This window comes from Onychomys torridus, chromosome 5, assembly GCF_903995425.1.
Source record: "Onychomys torridus chromosome 5, mOncTor1.1, whole genome shotgun sequence".
In the NCBI taxonomy this organism is placed as follows: domain Eukaryota; kingdom Metazoa; phylum Chordata; class Mammalia; order Rodentia; family Cricetidae; genus Onychomys; species Onychomys torridus.
The window spans coordinates 122,888,422-122,911,291 of record NC_050447.1 but is presented as its reverse complement, the minus strand read 5'-3'; the positions used below and the strand labels follow the sequence as shown (position 1 = coordinate 122,911,291).

At 46.6% G+C, this 22,870-nt stretch overlaps 1 protein-coding gene across 6 annotated transcripts in view; it reads right to left on the bottom strand.

Annotated features, from left to right (window-relative positions):
- Positions 1 to 22,870, bottom strand: part of Ippk (inositol-pentakisphosphate 2-kinase) — a 64,871-nt gene that overhangs the window by 33,406 nt on the left and 8,595 nt on the right. For all 6 annotated transcript variants that reach the window (XR_004944997.1, XM_036187991.1, XM_036187992.1 and 3 more), the window contains exons 2-11: positions 21,057 to 21,104; positions 19,532 to 19,627; positions 18,160 to 18,226; positions 16,499 to 16,620; positions 15,370 to 15,459; positions 10,280 to 10,338; positions 8,964 to 9,036; positions 5,555 to 5,828; positions 3,696 to 3,846; positions 2,872 to 2,974 (exon numbers count right to left, since the gene is read on the bottom strand). Coding sequence is in view for 5 of the 6 variants with exons in the window: in XM_036187991.1 (XP_036043884.1) it covers positions 2,872 to 2,974; positions 3,696 to 3,846; positions 5,555 to 5,828; positions 8,964 to 9,036; positions 10,280 to 10,338; positions 15,370 to 15,459; positions 16,499 to 16,620; positions 18,160 to 18,226; positions 19,532 to 19,627; positions 21,057 to 21,104 (1,083 nt within the window). In the remaining variant the exon portion in view is untranslated. The remainder of the gene's footprint in view (positions 1 to 2,871; positions 2,975 to 3,695; positions 3,847 to 5,554; positions 5,829 to 8,963; positions 9,037 to 10,279; positions 10,339 to 15,369; positions 15,460 to 16,498; positions 16,621 to 18,159; positions 18,227 to 19,531; positions 19,628 to 21,056; positions 21,105 to 22,870) is intronic.

Below are 22,870 nucleotides of genomic sequence, written 5' to 3'. Positions count from 1 at the left end.
CACTCCTAGACATAATACAGGAAAAAATGCATAGCTGCATAAAAATTTGTACACAAATATTTACAACAGCACTGACTATACAGTGAAAAGCGAAAACCACCAAAATGTCCATCAGCAGATGGGCAGGTGTCTACATTACAATACGTCCACTTTAGTGGAATTCAAGCCATGAAAGAGAATGAGGTAGTGAAATCTGAGTTGTATAAGTCAAAGCTGGACACAAAGGCTCACACAATGACTGTCCCATTTATATGCAACACTTAGAGAAAGATGGAAGTTACTCAGGACTGCAGAGACAGTGACAGCTAAGGGGTATTTTTTGAAGTGATGTGGTTGTAAGTGAGTAAAGGACATGGCATGAAATTGTTGCTAAAGAAAAAAGACAAAGGGGACTGATCTGAGTGGTGGGAAAGTCAGGCAATGATAAGGGTCCAATACATGAATAAATTTAGACAAATATATCTAAAACAATACTCAAAACTGGGACTTTGAAAAACGTCTTATTTATAGCTTGCTGGTAGAGTGCTTGCCTAGCACCTCCAAAGAAAACCTAAAACAAACAGAATACCGGCCAGGCAGTGGTGGCTCATGCCTTTAATCCCAGCACTCGGGAGGCAAAAGCAGGCGGATCTTTGTCAGTTCGAGGCCAGCCTGGTCTACAGAGTGAGGTCCAGGAAAGGCACAAAGCTACACAGAGAAACCCTGTCTCGAAAAACCAAAAAATAAAAATAAAATAAAATAAACAGTATACCAAATGTAAGTGCACACATGCTGGGGAAAAAAGGACTATAATTAAAGGACCCCAAGTTCTGCACCATGTGCCAGCTGGGGCCACAAACAACTGAAATATGTAGGGTGAACTGGACCCGCCACCATGGAAAGAAGACAAATGGGTAACGTCCAAACCAGTGGAGCAAAGGAGGAATAAACAAGCTACTAAGTAATGGAACATACAAGTCAGCACATTGATGGGGAGCCTCACCCTACCTCTTCCCCACACCCGTTTCTGGGATAGTTTTCCCAAGACACAGTCCCTCTCATTTGTATCCTGTTGGTGGCTATTCCTGAACTACAAGAGCAGTGCTAAGTGACAAGAGACCAGAGGGCCCACCTAACCTGAAACATTGGTTACTGGCCTTCCTGGAAAGCCCACTGCCTCCAACTCTAGGCAGTGCTCAACAAAGTTAGAGGTAGGAAGGTCCCAAGTGTCCTGAGATGACAGTATTTGTCAGAGACCCCTGGTTCAGTTACATAAAATCAGAGCAGAAGAGCTTCTGCACTGCGTCACCTTAGCTCACCACTCCTCAGTTTCAGCTTTCTGAGGCACTGTCTCCAGTTTCAACTACCTAAACCTATATCCATCTCTAAAGAGAAATGGAGCAGGCAGATGTGGTACACTCAAGAGGCTCTGAGACCAAAGAAATGACAACCTAGCTCCACCCCTGGCTACACAGTTAGACCTTGCCTCAAAAAGAGAAAAAGAGGGCTGGTGGGACACCTCAGTTGGGTAAAAGCACTTGCTGCCAAACCTGACAACCTGAGTTCATTCCCCAAAACCCTCATGGTGTAAGAAAAAAACAGCAGTGAAGTTGACCTCTGACCTCTACATTCTCATCATGGCACACACACCTACCCACCAAATGAATTTAAAAACATTATTTTAAAACGAGAAAGAATGAGTGCAAGCACAAAGCTCCACGCTCTAACCTGAGCCCTCAAGCTTTCTGCCCAGTTTCTACCAACAATAGCATCTCACAAACTGCACTGTAGCATCATGATGAGAAGTGAACATGACCTTGATATCACCTGTCAGATTCTCCAAGTCCATATATACACATGGTCTCTACAGCCACCACCATGGGGACTCGGAATTTTCACAAGCATCTCCCCTTCCCAAACCCTAGCAACCAAAAATCCATGTCTTTTTCAAAGACTGTTGTGCACTTTGAGGACTGCTCTGTTGGTCAGAAGAGCTCCCCTGACCCACCCATGTAACAAAAGAAGTGGAGCTGCAAATGTGGTCACACCAGCTTTTTCTAGCTTTGGATAGTCATGTGCTGAAAACAGGGGTTGCTACAGTTCTTTTGTACAATTCTAGGGTGAGCATAAGTCTTCACTTCTCTGGGGTAACTATCTATGAGGGCATATGATGGGTACATTTGACATGAAAACCTACCAGCAGCCCGTCTCAATGTCAGTTCCTAGGCACCAGCACTTTGTATGTCCCAAAGGATTTCTTTCAGCCAGTCTAGGTAGCCATGTGATAGCTATAAGGCTATATTTACCTGAGTTTTAAGAAAGTTTAAAAGTAATCTGTGTTCATTCAGAGAATAAAAGTATATAAACGTTTCAAGGAAATAAGCCTTGTTTCTTCTAGAACAGGGAGGGCATGCTGCTGTTTCTTCCTCCTCCCAGGCACTCACAGCTACACATGGCAGCCTCCATTGCTACACCGTAACCCAGAGGTTCCCCTTGGGAGTTCCCCCAGCCTAAGAAAGCTCCACTCTGTACCTCAACCTCTGTGGCCTTGGCTTTATAAGACTTTCTCAAACCTTCTCTCAAGCCTCAGACAGACAAAGAATTAGCTCTTTACCAGGGAAGACAGTCATCAGGATCCCAAAGGTGGGGCCCAGGGCCACCAAGCACTGGGGCCTACCTCTGGTCTGTGACAACCAGAGAAGAACAGAGCCAAGAGAAATGCCACTTAGACCTGCATCTCCATCAGCTGCCCCAGTCCATCTGAGAAATGCTGCAGCCACCTGCTTTTTAAATCTCTGAGTTCTGGACTATCACTGCTGTGGAGGGGAGAGGTAGGAAAACCCTGAGGGCTAAGACCTTGGAATGCATGGTACTTCCAATGGGTCTACTCACCTTCCTTAATGCAAAGGCCACTGTCCCATCATCCTCAGTAGATAGATCAAGCAGCTTCTGGTAAAATACTTCATCATAAGGCCCATCTATCTGTAATGTTTTCCTGAATGAAAAGCACCAAAACCAAATAAACAAGGTGACAAGCTTCTGAAGACTTTTACTCACTAATGCATTCTGTATCATTCGCCACAGCCTAACCATCACATGCTTTGTTTTAAAAGCCAGCTAAAACATCTACCACTTGCTCTCATTAAGCCTGATGCTTCAACCACCATCAAGATCTTCAATAACCCCCAGGGCTCAGGGAGGCCAAGGCTTAGCCTCAGCTGTTCACAGCCCTTTAGGCAAAGGCCAGTGAGGTATAAGGAGGATCCTGCCCATCAGACACTGCAGGTGTGGACCTGGGGACCCACAATTCAGGCCCAGGGTCCTAGATGTGGTTAGTCAGAGAAACTCAAGAGCTGCCAAGCCAGTGTTCTAAGGGCAACCTGTGGGACAACACTGCCCTCTGCAGGCCAGGCCCTGACATAGGCTTTTGGAATGGTAACATTTATATGTTCTTTTCTCTGTGAGTGTCTTCTTGGTGACAGACACTAATCTCATATGGACCCTAGCGCGCGCGCGCGCACACACATACACACACACACACACACACACACACACACACACACACACACACACACACACACCCCACAGGGACTACTTGGACAGAGAGTTGGTTGCATAGGCCTCCTGGGGCCAGGTTCTGGGAAGTTCGTTTTGTTCTGGAGTTCAGGCAACCTTAACAAGCCTAGCCTCATAGCCTCCTCTGGCACCAGCCTCACCTCTCTTCAGGAAACTCCTCCAGGTAGCGCTCAACCCGATTGTACAGAGGGTAGAGGCCTTCGATGTCCAGCTGATCCAACATCTGCACCTGGAGGGTTTTGTACAGAAGACAGCCCTTCGGTAACCCCGAGTGCTCTGGGGTGTTTTTTCCTACCGAGAACATCGGGGAGAACGAGAGCAGGTTCATTATCAAAAAGACTGTGGAGGGAGACCCAGGCCGGCGCAGACAGCAGGGCTCACCCTGGACTTTACCACTAGGCATCACAGACAAAGCCTAGATCCCAGGCTAGCAGTCAGTGCAGATGCTGCATACCTCATAAAAGCTACAAGGATGACTGAGCACAGACTATCCTAAGCACTCAGTGGCTCTACATACAAAAAAGATGGGGACAGTGCCTCACCCTTTGGGCTTGTGCTGTCCAAATACCTACCCAGAATATCCTTTAACTCCATCCCATGCTCTAGAATTCACTTTATATATAAGATTAAAGATAATCATTCTATGTGAAACAAGGCCCAGAACTGCAAAAGGTCATACCAACATCCTCAAACCGTCAAGACCAACTGGGACCATGTTTCCAGAGTCAAAAACCATTAAAGCCACATCAAGAGGGCCGAAGTCTAGTTACCACAATACCAACTAAACATGCAGAGTGATGGACAGTGGTTAAGACCACTGGGACAAAGGAGAAAGCAAAGCTCCACCCTTCTTCGCTCCTGCTCCATTTTAACTGGACTTAACTGAACTCCCCGACTGTCTCTCAGAAAGAACCAACTAAAGCAGAAGACGGGGGAGGAAACAATTTCTATTCAGGCACTCCAGCAAGATGCTCTCAGCCACACAACAGATGCCCTGTATCAAGACAGCAGGATGTCCATGCACTGAATGCCTACCCTAGGCATGATAGCTAAAAGATGAAAAAAAAAAAAAAAAAAACTACATGTACTGATAAATTTATGCTATTTAAGAAAAACACCAGGTTACAAGAAAACATGAGTATGGTTTCATTGTTTCAGATATTGCTCAGCCATGAGTTAGGCCTGTTTGCACACTAGTGTCAGGAAGGTCTGTGAGAGAAGCCTCAGGTTACTCCAGATCACTTGAGTGCCAGCAGCTATATGTGTCCTTCCAGATACATCCTACAGTGATGTGCCCAGACTACAGGGTTAGTTTCAACAATAAGGAATAGCTTTCATAACAAGAACAAACCCCAGAACATTCACTTGTAAGTTAAAAAGTCATTTAAAAAACAGTTGGCATGGGGAAGCAACAAGGAAGGCTAGGCCTGTGGGGTTTCTCAAGGACACTGTCAAACTCAAAGCACTCCCAAGAGTTGCCATCACAGCACTGCAGTGGCAGGGCTGATCACACACACACACACACACACACACACACCCGTTTACCAGAAACCTGGAGCCAGACACCCTGTGGGCCTGTCCTCACTTCACAGCACTTAGCCCAGCTACAAAGAACTCCTGGTCTCAGTTCTAAAGCAGGCTAAGGAGAATCTGCATCCAAAGTAAAGTTGATGATCAAAAGGAAGAAGGTGCAGCTGAAAGCACTGACTCACTTCAGAGAACACAATGTGCAGGAAGTAGTCCTAAAAACCATATAGTCCACGCGGGTCAAGCAGCTTACAAACCCAGCCTAGGTGAAAAGCAAGTCTCGACCTCTAAGTCAGCTAAGCCTCATTCTGTAGAACCATGACAGAGCTAGACAGCACCCCCAGAGGTACCACGAAGTCAGGCAGGGACACAAAGGTCACTTCGTAGGTGCCACTCTTGACTACTAATGGGGAGGGATAAGTCTAAGTGTCCCTGTAGACCCACAACCCAGTTGGGGAAGGCCAGACCCTACCTTGGTGATGTAGGCTCCTGCTGAAAGGGCTGGCTTCACAGACACGTGGGCCCTGGAGCCCAAGCCTCAGGGCACCTGCTCGGCCTTTGTCTGAGCCGCTCAGCAGCACCCTGGTGATAACATGCACCAGCTCCCGGATCACAGCCCTCGTGCAGTGAGGCCCACTGGCCAAGCCATTGGAAGGGAAGAAGAAGGGCTTCAGGTGGTGTGCAAGCTCCTTCAAGTCAGCCACAGGACTCCGGGCATCACCACAACCATAAATCAGCTCACCGTTCTTTAGGCAGAAAAAAGAAGAAAGGGAGGCGGATCACACAAGCTGACAAAAACACAAGGGGGAGCCCCCCAGACACAAACAGAGGACCCAGTGTTTTCAGACAAGCCTAAAGGTTGCTCACACTAGCTCCTCTGAAGAATCCTACTCTCCATGCTGTGTCACTAAGCATGAGCCAAAGGAAGAAAAGCTCAAAAACTCAGGCCAGCACCCTGGTCTGACACCCTCAGACAATGATCTCACAGCATGTCTGCAGCAAATACTGAGCATAAAGCCACAGATGTCTACAAATCACCAGTTATTTGAGGGCCCAAACAGCATCTAGGGGTTAGGACTAGGCCCCACAGACCCCAGAGTTGGTGGAAGCCTCAGAGCCAAGTCCTGTGGTAAGAGGAGTGACCAGATCACTGACATGGAAATGTTCCTGTTTTAAAACTGTTTACCTTCTTCATAGAACCCCAAAAAGAAGCTGGTGGTGGTGGCGCACACCTTTGATCCTAGCACTTGGGAGGCAGAAGCAGATCTCTGTGAGTTCAAGGCCAGCTGGTCTACAGAGTGAGTTCCAGGACAGCCAGAACAGTACAGAGAAACCTTGTCTCAAAAAAACAGGGGGGTGGGGGGAAGAGGAGAACCCAAAAAGATGCTCCTTACCACACAGCATTCAGACTTAGTCATTCCCAGCACTCAAGCAAGGACGAGTGCTGCCCACTGCTGGCACTGGGGTTGTGATAAGAGCCTGAGCAGTGGACAAGGCCAAGAGCATATCAAGGCTCTCTGAACTACACGCCTTCATATTTAAGCCCCATGGTGGGCCCTCTAGAACTCCCTCCAGACACCTACCATTGGCATCTTCTCCACATGCAGCCCAAGCAGACACAATACCACAGCACCTATAAGGCTATTACTGAAAATACCAGAGTTTCCCAGGAGCTATGGCTCAAAGTGGAAATGCCTTCAGAAAGCAACAGCTAAGCTGACCCTCTAAGACACTGAGGCAATGAGTGAGTGTGTGAAGCTAAGGTCTCAGGAGAGTAGTAATAGCCAAGAGAACAATCTCTGTCCTTAGGAGGTATAGATAGTTTCTCCTCATTGGATTCTGGGGTGCCTCTCCAGAAGCTCCAGTCTAAGTGCTGTCCAAGGAACAAACTAAGGCACTGCTCACCATGCTAGACAGGAGGAAGAAGAGGGTGACCACAGTAGAGCTGAGTTAGTCAACTGACATCCAGGGTAGAGCCATTTGTGCCCATGGTGAAGCTGGCCCCTCCTCCAGGCCCAAAGTGGCCAAGGGAGTCCTCACAATAAGGTCTCACCCCAGCATCAAGGGTCTAGACCTGAGGGACATTGTAAAAGTGAAATCCAAGGGTAAAGTTTACACATACAAATATAGCCGTTCAAGGACCTCATGGGGCATCCACAAGAGCCACAACCTAGGTAGAGTAGTGATCCCATAACAAGGTCCGAGCTCCTTAAACCCAACACTGTCTCTAACCACAAATATCCAGTATGGGATCACTGACCACAACCAGGCAGCTTCTCCAAGCCTGGACCATCAGAGCTTTGGGAATTTTCTGCTTTGCTGGTTTGCAGAAGTTGAGGGAGCAGCGAATGTACAGCATCAGAACCAGATAGCCCGAGACCTGCCAGCGCTCACTACACTGAACTCACTGCACTGCTACCTACTGCTTTACAAAGCACTAGACTCATCAAGGTGACTCAATGGATAAGGGTGCTTGCCACCAAGCTTAAATGCCTTTAGTTTAAAGCCAAGGATGCACATGATGGAAGGACAGAACCATGATGGAAAGATAAATAGAACTGCAAGTTGTCCTGTGACCTCCACACACAAAGTAAGAGAGATAACTTTTTTTAATTTTTAATTTTAAGACGGGCAGTGGTGGCACATTACTTTAATCCCAGCACTTGGGAGGCAGAGACAGGTGGATCTCTGTGAGTTTAAGGCCAGCTTGATCTACAGAGGGAATTCCAGGACAACAAGAGCTACACAGAGAAACTCTGTCTCAAAAAACCAAAATTAAAAAAAGTTTTAATTAAATTGTTTTATTAATTTTTAAATTAAATTTTTAAAAAGCCATTGCAGATAGATCACTTCCCTTAAGCCACCTTGTGGGAAAGGGCTGGCTAATCTCTGGATTCTTCCATGCTGATTTTTACAGAAGCAGCAGACCAGATACCTCAAATGTGGCCTGACAGATTCAGAAATAGGCTTCAAAGTTAAAGGGATTTATCTCCAGGATTTAAATACCAGATTCCTAATCTCTTTTAGTTTTTCAAGACAGGGTTTCTCTAACCTGGCTGTCCTGGAACTCACTCTGTAAAACCAGGCTGGCCCCGAACTCACAGAGATCCACCTGCCTCTGCCTGCCTAGTGCTGGGATTAAAGACATGAGTCACCATGCCTGGCTCCCAATCTCTTAAACAGACTAAAAAACTTAGGGGAGGAGGTTACTTGGTGACAACCTTAATTCGATCCCCAGATGGCACTGTGGAAAGAGAACTGACTCCAAGGGCTGTCCTGTCTCCATGCAAGCACCACATCAAGGGCACACCCACAGTTTACACACACTTTCTTTAAAGGTGAAATTAACCAAAACTGTCTTCCTTTTCTGGATCTAGGGAGATGGCCACAGACAGGAAAGGATGCTGATTACTCTGACCAGTCTCCAGGGTAAAGAAATTCTTCTGTTAGATCTGGTTAACACCAGCCCAAGTCCCCACCCTTTCATGAAGGCACCAGCCACACAGCAGCAAGAACCTCTAACTCACCAGTCATTTTCCCAGACCAAGCAAGAGATGGGCTTTGAAAAGTCCTGCTCCCTCACATAAGTCCACATGCTGCCTCAAGTCCAGCTTGCTGCCCATAGGGACAATGGCAAAGGGCACTCTAGAGATGCATTCCAGCATGGCCACAGCCACCACCTCCTGCCAAGGCTAGCCCTGCCTTATCCCCTCCCACTTCAGCTGCATCTCTTCCTCCTGAAATGTCAACGGACAGAGAGCTAGCTGGTCTGAGGTAATCCAGCCTGGACACCCCGATGTATTTGGTCGCAGAACCCGTGACCAGGATCATAATGTGGTAGGTTTGCCAGGAAACCAGCATGGAATGGAAACAGTTCTTACTTTAAATATCCTCAGATTGTTCTGCGCCTCCTGCAGCAGACTCTTCAAGGCAAAGTGCATGCGCTGCTTGTTTCTGGAAGGACAAAGCATTCAAGGATTTAAAGGCAGTGGGCTGGCCTGGTCTCCATACACATCCATACATACAGCTCCAGACTGAGCTGGGACCAGAGCTACTTTAATCCAGTAACTGGAGCTCTGAACACATGAGGGGAGCTCAGTCTAGGGCCCAAAGGTAGCCATGAGGGATCCTGCAGATGCAGGGGACCAGAAGCCCAAGGCACACCAATCCCTCAGAGACCATGTAGCTCCGTCTCATCCTTCTTGCTCCTCAGCTGCAGCTGCCAGAGGCTGGAGCAAGTGCTCAGGCATCGTGATCACATGCCAGGACAGACCTCTGGGAAGGGCAGGAAGCCTAAAAGAGGCAGGAACCTTCCTCCACCCTGGGGAGCTGTGGGACGGGCCCTCTCCTGCCCTCTGCCCTACTCAGAAGCAAAGACACCTGCTGTCTCTTTCTCACCGCCACTCATGCTCCAGACCTCACCTTACCTGGCCCCTCCATCAGTGTCCCTGAACACAGGTCCTTGCTCACCCCCACATGAAATCTACAGGCTCCCAGACAAGTATTCCAAACCAGTCCTGAATACACTGCAGACACACGGCACCACTGGCACCCACAGCCAGCTCTTAAAGGCTGCATTATGAACATTCCAAGGACAGCTCCTGACTCAGGTTTGACAAGTTATAAATTGTCACTAATTCTATTACTGTTAGCTTCATAACATGCAGCCTTGGGTGCCCAGGTAAACCAATCATGATTCTCCTTTAATGCACTGTCAACCTGATTTGGTTCTCACAGGAAAAACAGCAACATTTTGTTTTCTGGAATGAGCAAAGAGCCCTTTAAACAGAGCAAGGGCCCCGTCTCCACCTCACAGAATACGTTCCATTCCCCACTTCACTGAACCCTGTTTACCACTTCATAGAACCTCCATATATATTTCCAACTTCACGAACACCCCCACCTTACAGAACATACCCCACTCTTAACACTTCAGATAATACTTACAACCAGCTTACAGAATACATCCTAGTTCCCCACAACACAAAATACCCCATCCTCCTCACCAACAGCCCCCAGGTCCTCCCTCATAGATGTCCACTATCCCCACTTCACAGAACATGCCTCTAACCCTACCTCCTCTTTCTCACATACATACCGTCAACACCTCACAAAGTAACCCCCACCTCATAGGTTGTCCCTTAGCAGGCACCACTCAACCACTCAACCAAGACAGCAAATGACAAGTGACTCTTACCCTGAGTAGAGGTCGAGAGGGCAGTATTTACTTATTTTCTTCCACTTTCCAGTTGCTACCTGGTAAAACACCAATATGACAGTATCAAACACTTTGTCTCTGACTACAAATGACTACAGATAAAACTCACAAAACAGCATAATATAAAATGGGCTGCAGCCTTGACCTGGGAAAGGTCCTAGGTGTACAAGTAGGAAGGAGCCCACTTGACCCCTCACCCTAGGAAACTCTAGCTACCCCTTAGCCTCAGTCACTGCCAGTTCAGCCCTCCCATGAGCAGGAAGAGCAGCAGGTGTGTGAAGGTTTGGTAAGGAGAGCAGCAAGTCTCTAGCTAACAGCAAGGGAAAGACACTGCACGTGCAATCTTATGTTGCCAGAAGAATAACGGCACAACCTTTGGTGGTGACCACCAAAATTTCAATGTGCACATCCCCAAAACAGCAAGCCTGAACCTAAAATAGCTACACAGAGCAAAGAGGTAGCAGGGATGGGGACACAGCATTTGCTGCAGATACTAGGATATTTACTGCAAGAGGAAGAGCAAGCATTCACTTGACGGGACCCAAATACAATGAAGGGATGAGTGAGTGTATGAATGCAGCCACTCAGAAAGACAGACAGACTAAAACATCATCAGTATTTATTCAACTGGCAAAATAACACCTATAATGTGATGTCATGTTTGCTTGAAAAGTATATTTACATGTGCACAAATGTATCCAAACACATTTTGGGAAAACTTAACATACACACAAAATCCTCAACAGTCACTTTAATGTGGAGGGAGCACTGAGCAGAGGTACAAATAACACGATCCTAGTGAGTCTTCTAAGTATGTCTGCATGCTCCAACAACACAAACATGGAAAGAGGCACCATCGCTTGTCTGTATGTCTATATTGTTACTCTAGAACAGTCTGGAAAGACAACCAAACTAATAACATCAATTAACACCAGAGAAAGGAGGTAGTCCAACTATCAGTTATGAGTGAGCATTATTTCATAATTTTAAAATATATACTTCTTAAACAAATTATATAGCTGGGCATGGTTTTTACATGTAAGAACTAGCAAAATTTGTCAGAATAATAAATTTGAAACCTCAGAAAATGTCTAAAATTCTTTAAGAATCCAGGGAACATTTACTCAAGAAAACCAGCTCAGGTAGTAGAGAGAAGTCTCAGTGTTTAGGAGCACTGGTTGCTCTTGCAAAGAACTCAGGTTCTATTCCCCAGCATACATAAAGCTGCTTACAACTGTTATTCCAGTTCCAGGGTTCTGATAGCCCCCTTCTTACCTCTATGGCATCAGGCATAGAGTACATGCACACCTGTGAGCAAAACACTTGTTCATAAAAATAAAAATCCATCTTCTAAAAAAGAAAGAAAATCAGCTAAATCTAAATAAATAAGAACAGGGAGCCTGACACTTTTTTAATTTCACTGTGTAACCCTGTGGAACTCTCTATGTAGACCTGGCTAGCCTCAAACCCACAGAAATCTGCCTACTTCTGCATCCTAAATGCTAGGATTAAAGGCATGCAACACCATGCCCAGTTTCTTTTTGACATTTTACACGTCCTATTCTTATCCTTCTGTCTATCTTAGTTAGGGTTTCCATTGCTATGATAAAACACCATGACCAAAATTGACTTAGGGAGAAATGGGATTATTTCATTTTATACTTCTAGGTCTATCATTGAGAGAAGTCAGGGCAAGAACTCAAGCAGGGCAGGAACCTAGAGGCAGGAACTGAAGCAGAACCATGGAGGAATGTTGCTTATTGGCTTGGTACCTGCTTATAAAACCCAGGACCACCATCCAGAGGTGACACTGTTCCTTGTGGGACAGCATTGCCCCCTATGGGATGGGCCCTCCACATCCATCATTAGTCAAGAAAATGTCCCACAGCCTTAGCCTAGGTCAAGTTGACCAAAAACTAGCCGACACTCTGTCTCTACCACAAGGGAAACAAGCATGAGACTGTTACACGCACAGTGCAAACCTGGCAGCCTCCAAGGAGGACAGGGCAGGCACATCCACAGCCTCAGCCCAGGGTACGCCATTACCTGCCCTGCCTCTAAGTGCCAGGAAGGCTGTACTTGCATAGTTGTCTTTATTGACCTGATTGAGAGCTCACCCACTACATACATCTTTTCTGGAGCATTTGTCAAAAAAATCTAGAGGCTACCATTTACCTTCATGACTTCCTTACACAGTGGGTAACAGTGGGGCAAACCAGAATAACCTAAACTTCAAAAAGAAAAAGCTGAGTAATGAGGATGTGCACAGAGTCTTTTGAAAGCTCCATCCAACACATTCCTGGCAATCTAGAAAACCACCAATAGGCTTTGCAGAGAGCAGAGAAGGCCCTAAGCAAGCACTCTCTTGAGCTTATCTGAGGCTCCATGGAAGAGACAGGTAACCCAAAACTGTCCACAGCCCTGCTAAAGATTAAGTGAGCTGGAGCATGCGCGCACACACACACACACACACACACACACACACACACACACACCTCCACACAAAGACTGAGACGCACCGGTTTGAGAAAGAATCAATATCAGTAAGCAGCTAGTCAAGTAAAGAGTTCAGGGACCACATGTAACCAAGGACTTACATGAGGCTTTATGGAGCTGGCAAGATGGCTCAGGGGGTAAAAGAACTTGCAGAGCAAGCCTTGAAGGCCTGGGTTCCATTTCCAGAACCCAAAGTGTAAAGAGAGAACTGACTCCCAAACACTGTCCTCTGACTGCCACATGTGTGCCTTAACATGAGTATACCCGCACTCATGTACACCTCTCTCACACACACAAATAATAGTAATAAAATTTAAAACACATATATAGATATTACAGAAGAAGCAGAGCAGTCACTAAATAGTAACAGAGGTAGAGACAGGAGGAGAAAGAGTTTGAAGTCAGTCTGGGTCACCCTATCTCAAAAACAGTAAAATGGGGCTGGCAAGATGGCTCGGTGGGTAAAAGGCCAGATGACCTGAGTTAAATCACAGAACCTAAGCAAAAAAGTTTATGTGTAGCACACGTGTAATCCCAGCACTCCTGAGGCACAGGAGGGAAACTCTCCTGGAAGCTTGCAGTCCAGCTTGACTGGAATAAGCATCATGGCAGAAACAACAAGAGAGAACCCTGCCTCCACAGGGCAGAGAACTGACTCCTGAAGGTGGTCCTTTGACTTCCTCACTCAGGCTGTGTACACATACACACCATACACTCATACACAAATAATAGAGAATTAATTAATTTGAAACAGTTTATAATTAAAAGGGGTTGGAGATCGGAGGGAGAAAAGGGATGGCAGTGGGGTAGTAGGCCCAGAATATATTGAACACTTATATATGAAGTTATCAAAGAACAAAAAAAAATTTTTCGAGACAGGTTTTTCTATGTAGTCTCTGCTGTCGTGGAATTTGCTTTATAGACCACACTGGCCTCAAACTCACCGAGATCTGCCTGCCTCGCCTCCTGCCTCCTGCCTCCTGCCTCTGCTTCTGGAGTGCTGGGATTAAAGGCTTACACCACCACTGCCCAGCTCAAAGAACAAATTTTTAAGATTTTTTTTTTCCTTTTGAAAAAAAATTGTATGTGTATGGGTGTTTGCCTGTATGTCTGCATACCTCATACACATATCTACACACAGATACAAACACACATTATTTAAAATAAGAAAAATTAAAATTTGTAGTAACTAAATACATAATTGAAAAGTATAACTTGAAGAGTAACCAGGAGGGTTCAGTAGCTCTACTGGGTAAAGAGAAGAGGTAAGCGTGACTGTTAGAGTTCAGGATGCCCTCACCTATACACACCAGGACTGCCAAAGCCAAGGACAGGAATTGGGTGTTGTACATGCTTACACTCCCAGGAGGTGGAGATCATCCTGAGCTACCTGAGACCCTGTCTTTAAAAAGCAAGAGAGGGAAGTGAGGATCGAGAAGGCGAAGCAAGGGGAGAAGGGAAGGAACCGTAACATTGAATCAGTAATTAAAAAAACTTCCCACATACAAACTACAGTAACCACAGTAGCACCCAAGTCCTGGCGTGAAGACAGACAAATACATCAATAAGTGCAAGGACAGAGAGGAACCCCTCACCTACATGCCCAACATCTTCGAAAGGGTACCAGGACCAATGCTTAGAAGGAAGGACAGTCACAGGCACTGAGAATATCGGATACCTATCCATATGCAAAAGAATGAAGCTGGACACTTATCCAACACCACGCACAAAACTAACTCAAAATGGCTGGAATCTAAAATCCAGAGTGAAAACTCTAGAAGAAAACAGAGAAGGTTCCCACCACTGGATTTGGCAGTGACTGCTTGGCTACAACATCAAGACACAAACAACACAAGAAAAAAAGAGATTAACTGGACTTAATTAAACACATTTATGTATAAAAAGGCACTCCCACCAGGAAAAACAGAGAGGCACCTGCAAATCACTTCTCTCTAGGGCACTGACAAGCTGAGAACACAGAGTACTGCAACTCGGCCATAACAAACTTGATGTGGGAAAAGAAAAGCTGCAGACAATGGATGGGAACGGAAAACACCGTGTGAGGCTCAGGCTCAGAAAGCCAGGTAACCCAGGCATCCCATGCAGAGCCTCTCTAATCTCTATCACTGCATACTTACATGGGGATATGCTTACAGGCCAGGGAACTACAACTGAGAACGGAGCCACGGGCAGGGAGAATGGAGCTTGCAGAGAGAAGGGGGAGGGGTAACAGCGCGTGAGGAAGAGGGCTGGAGCTCAGGCAATAGGATGCTGGCCTAGCATGCACAGAACCTGCCACTTAATAGGCAGCCAGCATTGCGTACACAGTTTGATCCTTAGATCTCACATGAGGAAGGAGAGAGCCAACTACAAGTTGTCCTCTGACCTCCACGCACACAAAAATAAACTAGAAACAAAAGATCAAAACTCTTATGAATAAAGTAAATATGAGCTACTTATGAAACGAAAAGAGGATTATCAACAATTCCTTGTAATCTTCTGAAAACTCCAGTGCTTCCCCTCAGGCCCAGACGCCCTAAACTCTGCCCTCCTGCACCTGCCTCTGCTCTCACCTTGAGGTGCTGGTGCATGCAGTATCGGCACACCTTGTGTTTCAGCTCATGGGTAACATCATTCGAGAAAGGTATAAACCCACATTTTGGCTGCAAAATAAGAGAAAAAAATGTTTAGGGAGAATCACATAATTCTCAACACATAGACACTAATTATGAGATAGAGAAGAAAAGTACCAGGTAGAAATGTGTTTTCAGCTTTTCCTCATCACAGTATCCAGCTCTCGGCCTCCAGAGGACAAAAGGACAGCCCCTCTCACTGGGAGGACCGGGGAGCTCTGCCTGGCTGACAGGAGCATAGCACAGAGCAGCTTTGTACTCTGGCTGGCAGGCTGGGAAGAGTGGAGATGGGCCCAGGGCTCTCAGCTCCAAGAAGCAGAACCATTGTTCCCACTGACACTATGTAGGGCCTGCGCGGCGCCCATCTGATAGTTGCTAGGCTTCCAGAACGTCACGGATCCCAGCTGCCTTCTAAACCTTGCCTGTTGTCAGCACACACAACCTGAGCTTAGTGTTCTGGACAATGTACCTGGAAAGACATAACGTCCAGCCCCCAAGGGTCACAAGGCCCAAGTACTTGGGCCAAGGCATGCCTCAGGATCATCACCTCTCAGAGGGAAGGAGAGGAGAAGGAATGGTGCTGTGGGGTGGGGCACCTGGCCAACTACTCAACACAGGCAGCTCAAGTAAGGGAGTCTTGGTCCCAGATCCAGGACTTTGGACCAGTACACAGGAATCTTTGAAGGGCTCACAGGCTTCTGTGACTCTGGGAAAGCCCTCCTGAACAGGAAGCAATCTCTAGTCAAAAGGTACCCTAGATTTGGGTCTTTAATGCAGGAAGAAGAAAGCACATGGCCAAGACTGTGAAGTTTTGAGGTACACCTTTTACAGAAGGGGACCCAACATGCTTCCTCCCGATGACCACTAACAACAGCTTTCCCTGTGCAGGTGTGTGGGGTAGGTTTCCCCATTGTTAATAGCAGGAAGGTATGGAAAAGAAACATGTTGAACTCCTGAGAAAGTCTGAACACACACTCAAGGCAGAGACAGGGAGACTCAGGGAGACTCACTGCCTGAGAGCGACCTTTCCTTTACCTATACTGTCATCCCTCCACGAATGAAAACTCACCTTAATCTCTACACACAGAATCGGCCGGTGCTCTGCAAAGTGGTAGGTCTGAAGTCTGGTTAAATTGGGAAGGCACATAGCATAACCACTGAGTGTGTCCAGGTCCTTGTCACAACGAGACTCTGGAAGACAGAACAAGAGTCACACCTGAAGGTCAAGATTAGTGACAGCCCTATAATACAAGAGTCCTGTGGGGGAGGTTCCAAGACAGGATACCTTAGGTAGGCAACAGGAAGTGGGAAAGCTATGTATGATATATGATCAGGCCACAGACTGCCATCCCTAGAGGAAGAAGAGCTGAGTTCATCAGCAGAAGTCAGCTCTGTCAAGCTCTAACCCTAGACATGGAAGCTTCCAGAGCTTCCTGGAGGCAATGCTCAGTGTATGCTGTCACATATAGTCACTGTCGGAGGGGATGTCTGGATTCTCCGGGATACCAACTCCACCTCTTCAATTGGCAGATTTCATTCTTACTCTCTCATGGCATAAATCGTTACCACGTAACTGAGGCCTAAGGTCCTTGTAGGCAATTTTTAACTCTGAACATGACCTTGGGGAGCTTTAAAACATGCAACGGAAATCAAAAGTGAGAAGAGTCTTGGATGGCCCCTAATTCTACCACTCTCTTTGCCCAGGAACAGGGAAAAGTGTACTACAGCCCTCTCTTCCTTTTAATTCTTGATGCTTTTCCTAATTCTTGGTGCTCCCATGTCACCTCAACATGGCTCTGCTGGAACCAGGCCATCAGCACCTGGGGACCAGCTTCCCCTTCCAAAGAGCAGCCTTAATCCATCAGCATTACAAGGCCAGCAGAGACCTTGTCACTGTACAGTATCACACTCTCTACTCTTAACTGTGTGTGAGATGGACTGGGGTGCGGAGCAGCAGCAGTTGAGTAGAACCCTGAAGCTGGCCTCTGTCCATCTTTGTGAACATGAACACCAGAGCCCAGTGCTATCCAGCACCCTCCACCTCCTGCTCCTGGCCCAGGCAGACCCCAGAGCACTATTTCATTTTCTAAATCAAATCAGAAAGGACTTTATTGTGGACAATTCCACAGCATTGTTGCTTGGTCTATAAAGTCTATTGTGTCTATAAAGAGACATTTTCACAACCAACACATAGACTTTATATGTTTGATCAGTGACCATGAAAGAAAAAGCTTTGAACCTGTTCTTGCCAGCAAAGCCCACCGGCTTGCACAAGAAAACAGGACATGAGGGTGAGGACTAAGCCTCTGGCCACAGAAACTGCTGCAAAATGCCTATACCTAACCTGGGGTGAACATTTCAAAGCCTTTTAAAATTGCACACAAGCCAACCATGGTGGTGTATGCGTTTAATCGCAGCACTTGGGAAGCAGAAGCCAGCCTGTTCCAGGGCAGCCAGGGCTACCCTGGACCTGTCCAAAAATAAAAAATAAAATTAAAAAAAATAAAATAAAATAAAAAAAAGCTGGGCGGTGGTGGTACACGCCTTTAATCCCAGCACTCAGGAGGCAGAGCCAGGCAGATCTCTGGGAGTTCGAGGCCAGTCTGGTCTACAGATCGAGACCCAGGACAGGCACCAAAACTACACAAAGAAACCCTGTCTTGAAAAACAAAAAAGCAAAAAACAAAAACAAACAAACAAAAAATAGCAAACACCATTCAACACCCTTACCTGGTCTTTCACACTGTATTTTTAAACACAGTTGTTTCACAAACTCTAAAGGCAGCTGAACAACTTCCTGTAAGAAAACACACAAAATGTACAGATTGCACAATGTCCTAAAGACTGTTAATGCTTCACAACTATGCACGGTTAAACAGTTAAAATAGTGAATTTCACAGTATGTATCTTTTATCCCCAAAATACTATGGTTTAAAATTTTCAATGTGCCAGTTTGGCGGTAAGAGCTGATCTATTATTTTTCAAAACATGTAGAAGTTAAACAGAGGCAAAAACATTTCAGTTTCCTAAAGGCAGCTGGCTCTCCTCACAATCAACCAGGATCCACGACACCAATGACTAGCCACACCAACAGTATCTCTTGTTGTAGCCCCTTCTGATCCTGCAGTGTCTGTAGACACAGAATAAGGGCCTCAAGAAACCCTGGCCAGATGGCCACCAAACTGTGCCTGCTGAGCAGCAGCTCAAGGTCCGACAACACTGGACTCACATGGCTGGTGCTCTCCCTCAGCTGTTTATTTGCAATTTACAATGCAAAGAAAATCTGTATCAATCTACACCATGTTCCTCACTGCCATCCATGCCCTGTGTTCCAAAAAGTCCCAAAGTGACAAGGGAACCTGCCTAGGACAAAACTAGGATCTTGCCTCAGGGAAACCCGGCTGGCCTCCTTTATTCAGCCTCAACCAGAAACTCCCACTCAGGAGGGCCAGAAGAGCATATTTACCAGCAGATGGTACCCCTGACAACCTTTCTCCAAGAAGACATGAGGAGGTACAAACACTATTCAAACTGCAGGAATCCTCCAAACGTCCCCAACACTAGACACTGCAGAGGACAGGCTACAAAGTCAGCAGCCAAGAAAACAACAAACAGAGGAAACTTTCAAAGTCCCGAGCTCCGAAGACAGGTCAGGTCACACAGGCAGGCCAGGGGGTGTCCCCTCTCTAGTCCCTCCCCACCACAGGTCAGGAGCAAAGATGGTAAACCAATACAGACAGGAGTGTTAAGGGTTCTCAGAGCTTCTCTTCTAAACCCCTCACTGAGTATCATCCATAGCAACTCACACTCATGCTCACACCCACAAGCCTCTTCCAGGAGGAGCCTCCAGGAATGGGCCTAATTGTTCTTTAACCCACAGGAACACAGGGCAAAGCTCCCTTCAGGTTCAAGGATAACATAGCAAGTCCTCACTGGAGAACTTCACCATGCAGGAGCCTCTGGCAGGGCTGACTGATTGCCATATGGGCACAGCAGGTGGGGAAAGCTTGAAGATTCTTAGTGCACAAGGGCTATCATTGAAATGTCAGTATTGTCAGCACAGAACTGGATGTAAATCGAAATGTGGATAAATCGCACTTACGCCACAATGAACATAGTTCTCCCCCAAAAAGTCTTTCATGACATTTTTGCCAAAGTCCACTATGTTCTGCAGATGCTGAAGTATCTCTTCTGAGGTCTGGAAGAGACAAGCACAGGATAGCTTCAGGATGGACCTCCATCCCTCCCAGAAGCCCAGCCCAGAATAGACTAAGCTGCCATCCCATGTAGAGTCTAAGTACCGTGCACCCCACAAATCTCCGGCAAACTCACCACCATACACAGCAATGCTCTGCACAAAGTATGTGCAGATACCCCATAGCTCTGACAACTGGACCTCATCAGAACTTAGCCTGACAGAAAAACCCAGAACACACCCAGGGGCCCTGTACAGCTATGTCACAACTCCTGATAAAAATCCATCTGGGGACAGAAGGGTAACCACGTGAATCCCCACCAGGAAGACACTGCCCAGGAAGGCCTAACAGGTCATCCACTGAGGTGGGGTGCCTGCACACTACAGCCATTGCACAAGGACAAGCGGGACAGAAGAGGCTGCAGCCACCCCAAGACACATCTGACAGAAACAGAACACCTTGAGTCATTTCTCTTCAGCAGCTGAGGTAGAAGCCAAAGGACGTTTGGACCCCACCCTATTCCCTCCACCTGCTAAACCCACCTTTGGCTCTCACTCCTGCCCCAGTTAAAGACAGCATTCCTGTGTGCTCCCAAGAGACAAGCCTTGAGGGTCTCTATCATCTCCACCACCAATGTCCCATAGCTCCCATGACCTCTGCCCTCAGATCCTGACACCCTGTCTCCCAGACGCTCTAATGAGACACTGAATCATCAATCCTGTGCACCGCACACAACCTCCTCACCTTCCCCCACTATGGAGCCAGGTGAGCCCTATGTGACTCACAGACAGCTGGCCATGTACAAAACAAGATGGGCCAAGTGTCTCAGCCTCCCTCACAGAGAGTGCTAGAACAAAAGGAGCAGATAAGAAGCTGTGGCCATAGGAGCCTCCAATACTCAGTAGCTACCTGAAATTTACCAGGGAGCAGCAGTAGCTCAACTTGGGTAGACAGGGTGGCAGGCAAGCCTTCATGGAGGGTCCACATGCTGTGCTTGGATGACTCCACCAACACAACCTGAACTTGCCCACTGTGATTTTAACATAACGGACTGTCTACCTAGTGTGACACGCTGTATTTTCTTACACACAGTTCTGCTGAGGCAACTAAGGAACTCATCAAGATCAAGTTGAAATCTGGGATCCTCTGAGTAGGGCCCACAGGCTACACTAGGGCTCATGCAGACAGACCTACCATAGAGTGACACACAGTGACTCAGAGGGCCTGTTAGGCCTCTCATACATCAGGAATAAGGGCCCACTACTTCCCATATTGAATGATTATATCATACTTAAATTTCTACAATTAGCATCAATATTTTTGTACTGGAGGGCTTAGGATATAGGATACAACCTAGAGGTAGAACACTTTCCTGTCCTAGGCAAAGGTAAGTAAAGACTATGATGACTGTAGCCAGCCCACCAATCTTACCTTCTTCTTATTTGGAGGAAACTTCAGAAAACGCAGAACTACACAGCGCTGTTAGAAAATAAAACAAAACGTGATCAGTACTGGTCCAACACTCAGGTATAAGAGTCAGCAGTTGTGGAGAAAGGGCAGCATGGAGAAACCCAGTTAGGGTCACTTTCAGAAAGTTTGCACCACAAGGCAGCCAGCAAAATCTGTGGCCTTTAGCCCAGCCCACTCATTCCTAGATATTTATCTTAAGGAAATAAGGAAGTTACAAATCATTATCCAGGAGCTAGTGAGATGGTTCAGAGGTTAAAAGTACTGGCTATTCTTCCGGTGGTCCTGGATTTGAGTCCCAGCACCATTTATGCGCACGGTGCACAGACATGCCAGAAAAAAACCATGGGGTAAGGGACTCACTGGGGTAATATATGCCCAGGTACAAGTGCAGGGGCCCTCAGAGGGCACTGAGTCCCCTAGAACTGGAGTATAGGCAGTTTGTGAGCTGCCCAAAGTTCAGTGTAGGCAGCTGAACTCAGGTCCTCTGGAGAAGCAGTATATGTTCTTAACCATTTCTCCAGCCCTCTTGCTTTTTTTTTTTTTTTTTTTTTTTAAGTAGACTCTCACCATATAGCCTAGGCTGGCCTCAAATTCATCACCTCCCAAGCACTGGTATCATAGATGTGTGCCACCAAGCCCAACTCAATTTTACATTCATCAAATCACAATTTCTAGCAAGATCCTGTTTCAAAATAAACAAAAGTAGTTTTTGTTTTTTAAAGCACAAATAGGTTTTTTTTTTTTCTGGAGCTGAGGACTGAACCCAGGGCCTTGTGCTTGCTAAGCAAGTGCTCTAGCACTGAGCTAAATCCCCAAACCCAAAAACTGTTTTTTTTCAAGACAGGGTTTCTCTGTGTAGCTTTGATGCCTGTCCGGGATCTCACTTTGTAGACCAAGCTGGCTTCAAACTCACAGAGATCTGCCTGCCTCTGCCTCCCAAGTGCTGGGATTAAAGGCCACCACCACCCGGCCTAAAGCACAAATTGTTAAATGAAGTGTGCATATGATCTCTCTGGATGAAGAACTCTCAAAGAATTCTCATGACAAGTTCAACAGCATTTCCAGGTTACAACAACACAGTTTGGGTTTGGGGTTTCGGTTTTTTGTCGTTTTTGAAACAGTCTCATTTCAGAACACAGTATGTAACCCAGGCTGGCCTCACGGTATTCCTCTTGTCTGTCTCCTAAAGCTGGAATTGAGTTCCCAGCCAGCCTGGACTGCATAGCAAGAACCTATTTCAAATACATACAAAAGCACACACCCTCAAGCTGGGTGTGGTGACATACACGTGATACCAGAAGTAGGAAGGCTGAAGCAAGGACTTCACGACTTCCAAGCTGACCCAGGTTACACACAGCATGAAATCCTGTCTTAAAAATGGCTTTAAGCCGGGCAGTGGTGGCGCATGCCTTTAATCCCAGCACTCGGGAGGCAGAGCCAGGCAGATCTCTGTGAGTTCGAGGCCAGCCTGGTCTCCAAAGCGAGTTCCAGGAAAGGCGCAAAGCTAAACAGAGAAACCCTGTCTCAAAAAACAACAACAACAACAACAAAAAAATGGCTTTTAAAATGGGGGCTGGGGGGCTGGAGAAACAGCTTAGAGGTTAAGAGCACTGACTGCTCTTCCAGAGGACCTGAGTTCAATTCCCAGCAACCACATGGTGGCTCACAACCATCTATAATAAGGTCTGGTGCCCTCTTCTGGTCATACATGCTGTATACAAAAATAAATAAATAAATCTTTAAAATGGGGGCTGGAAAGATGGCTCAGAGGTTAA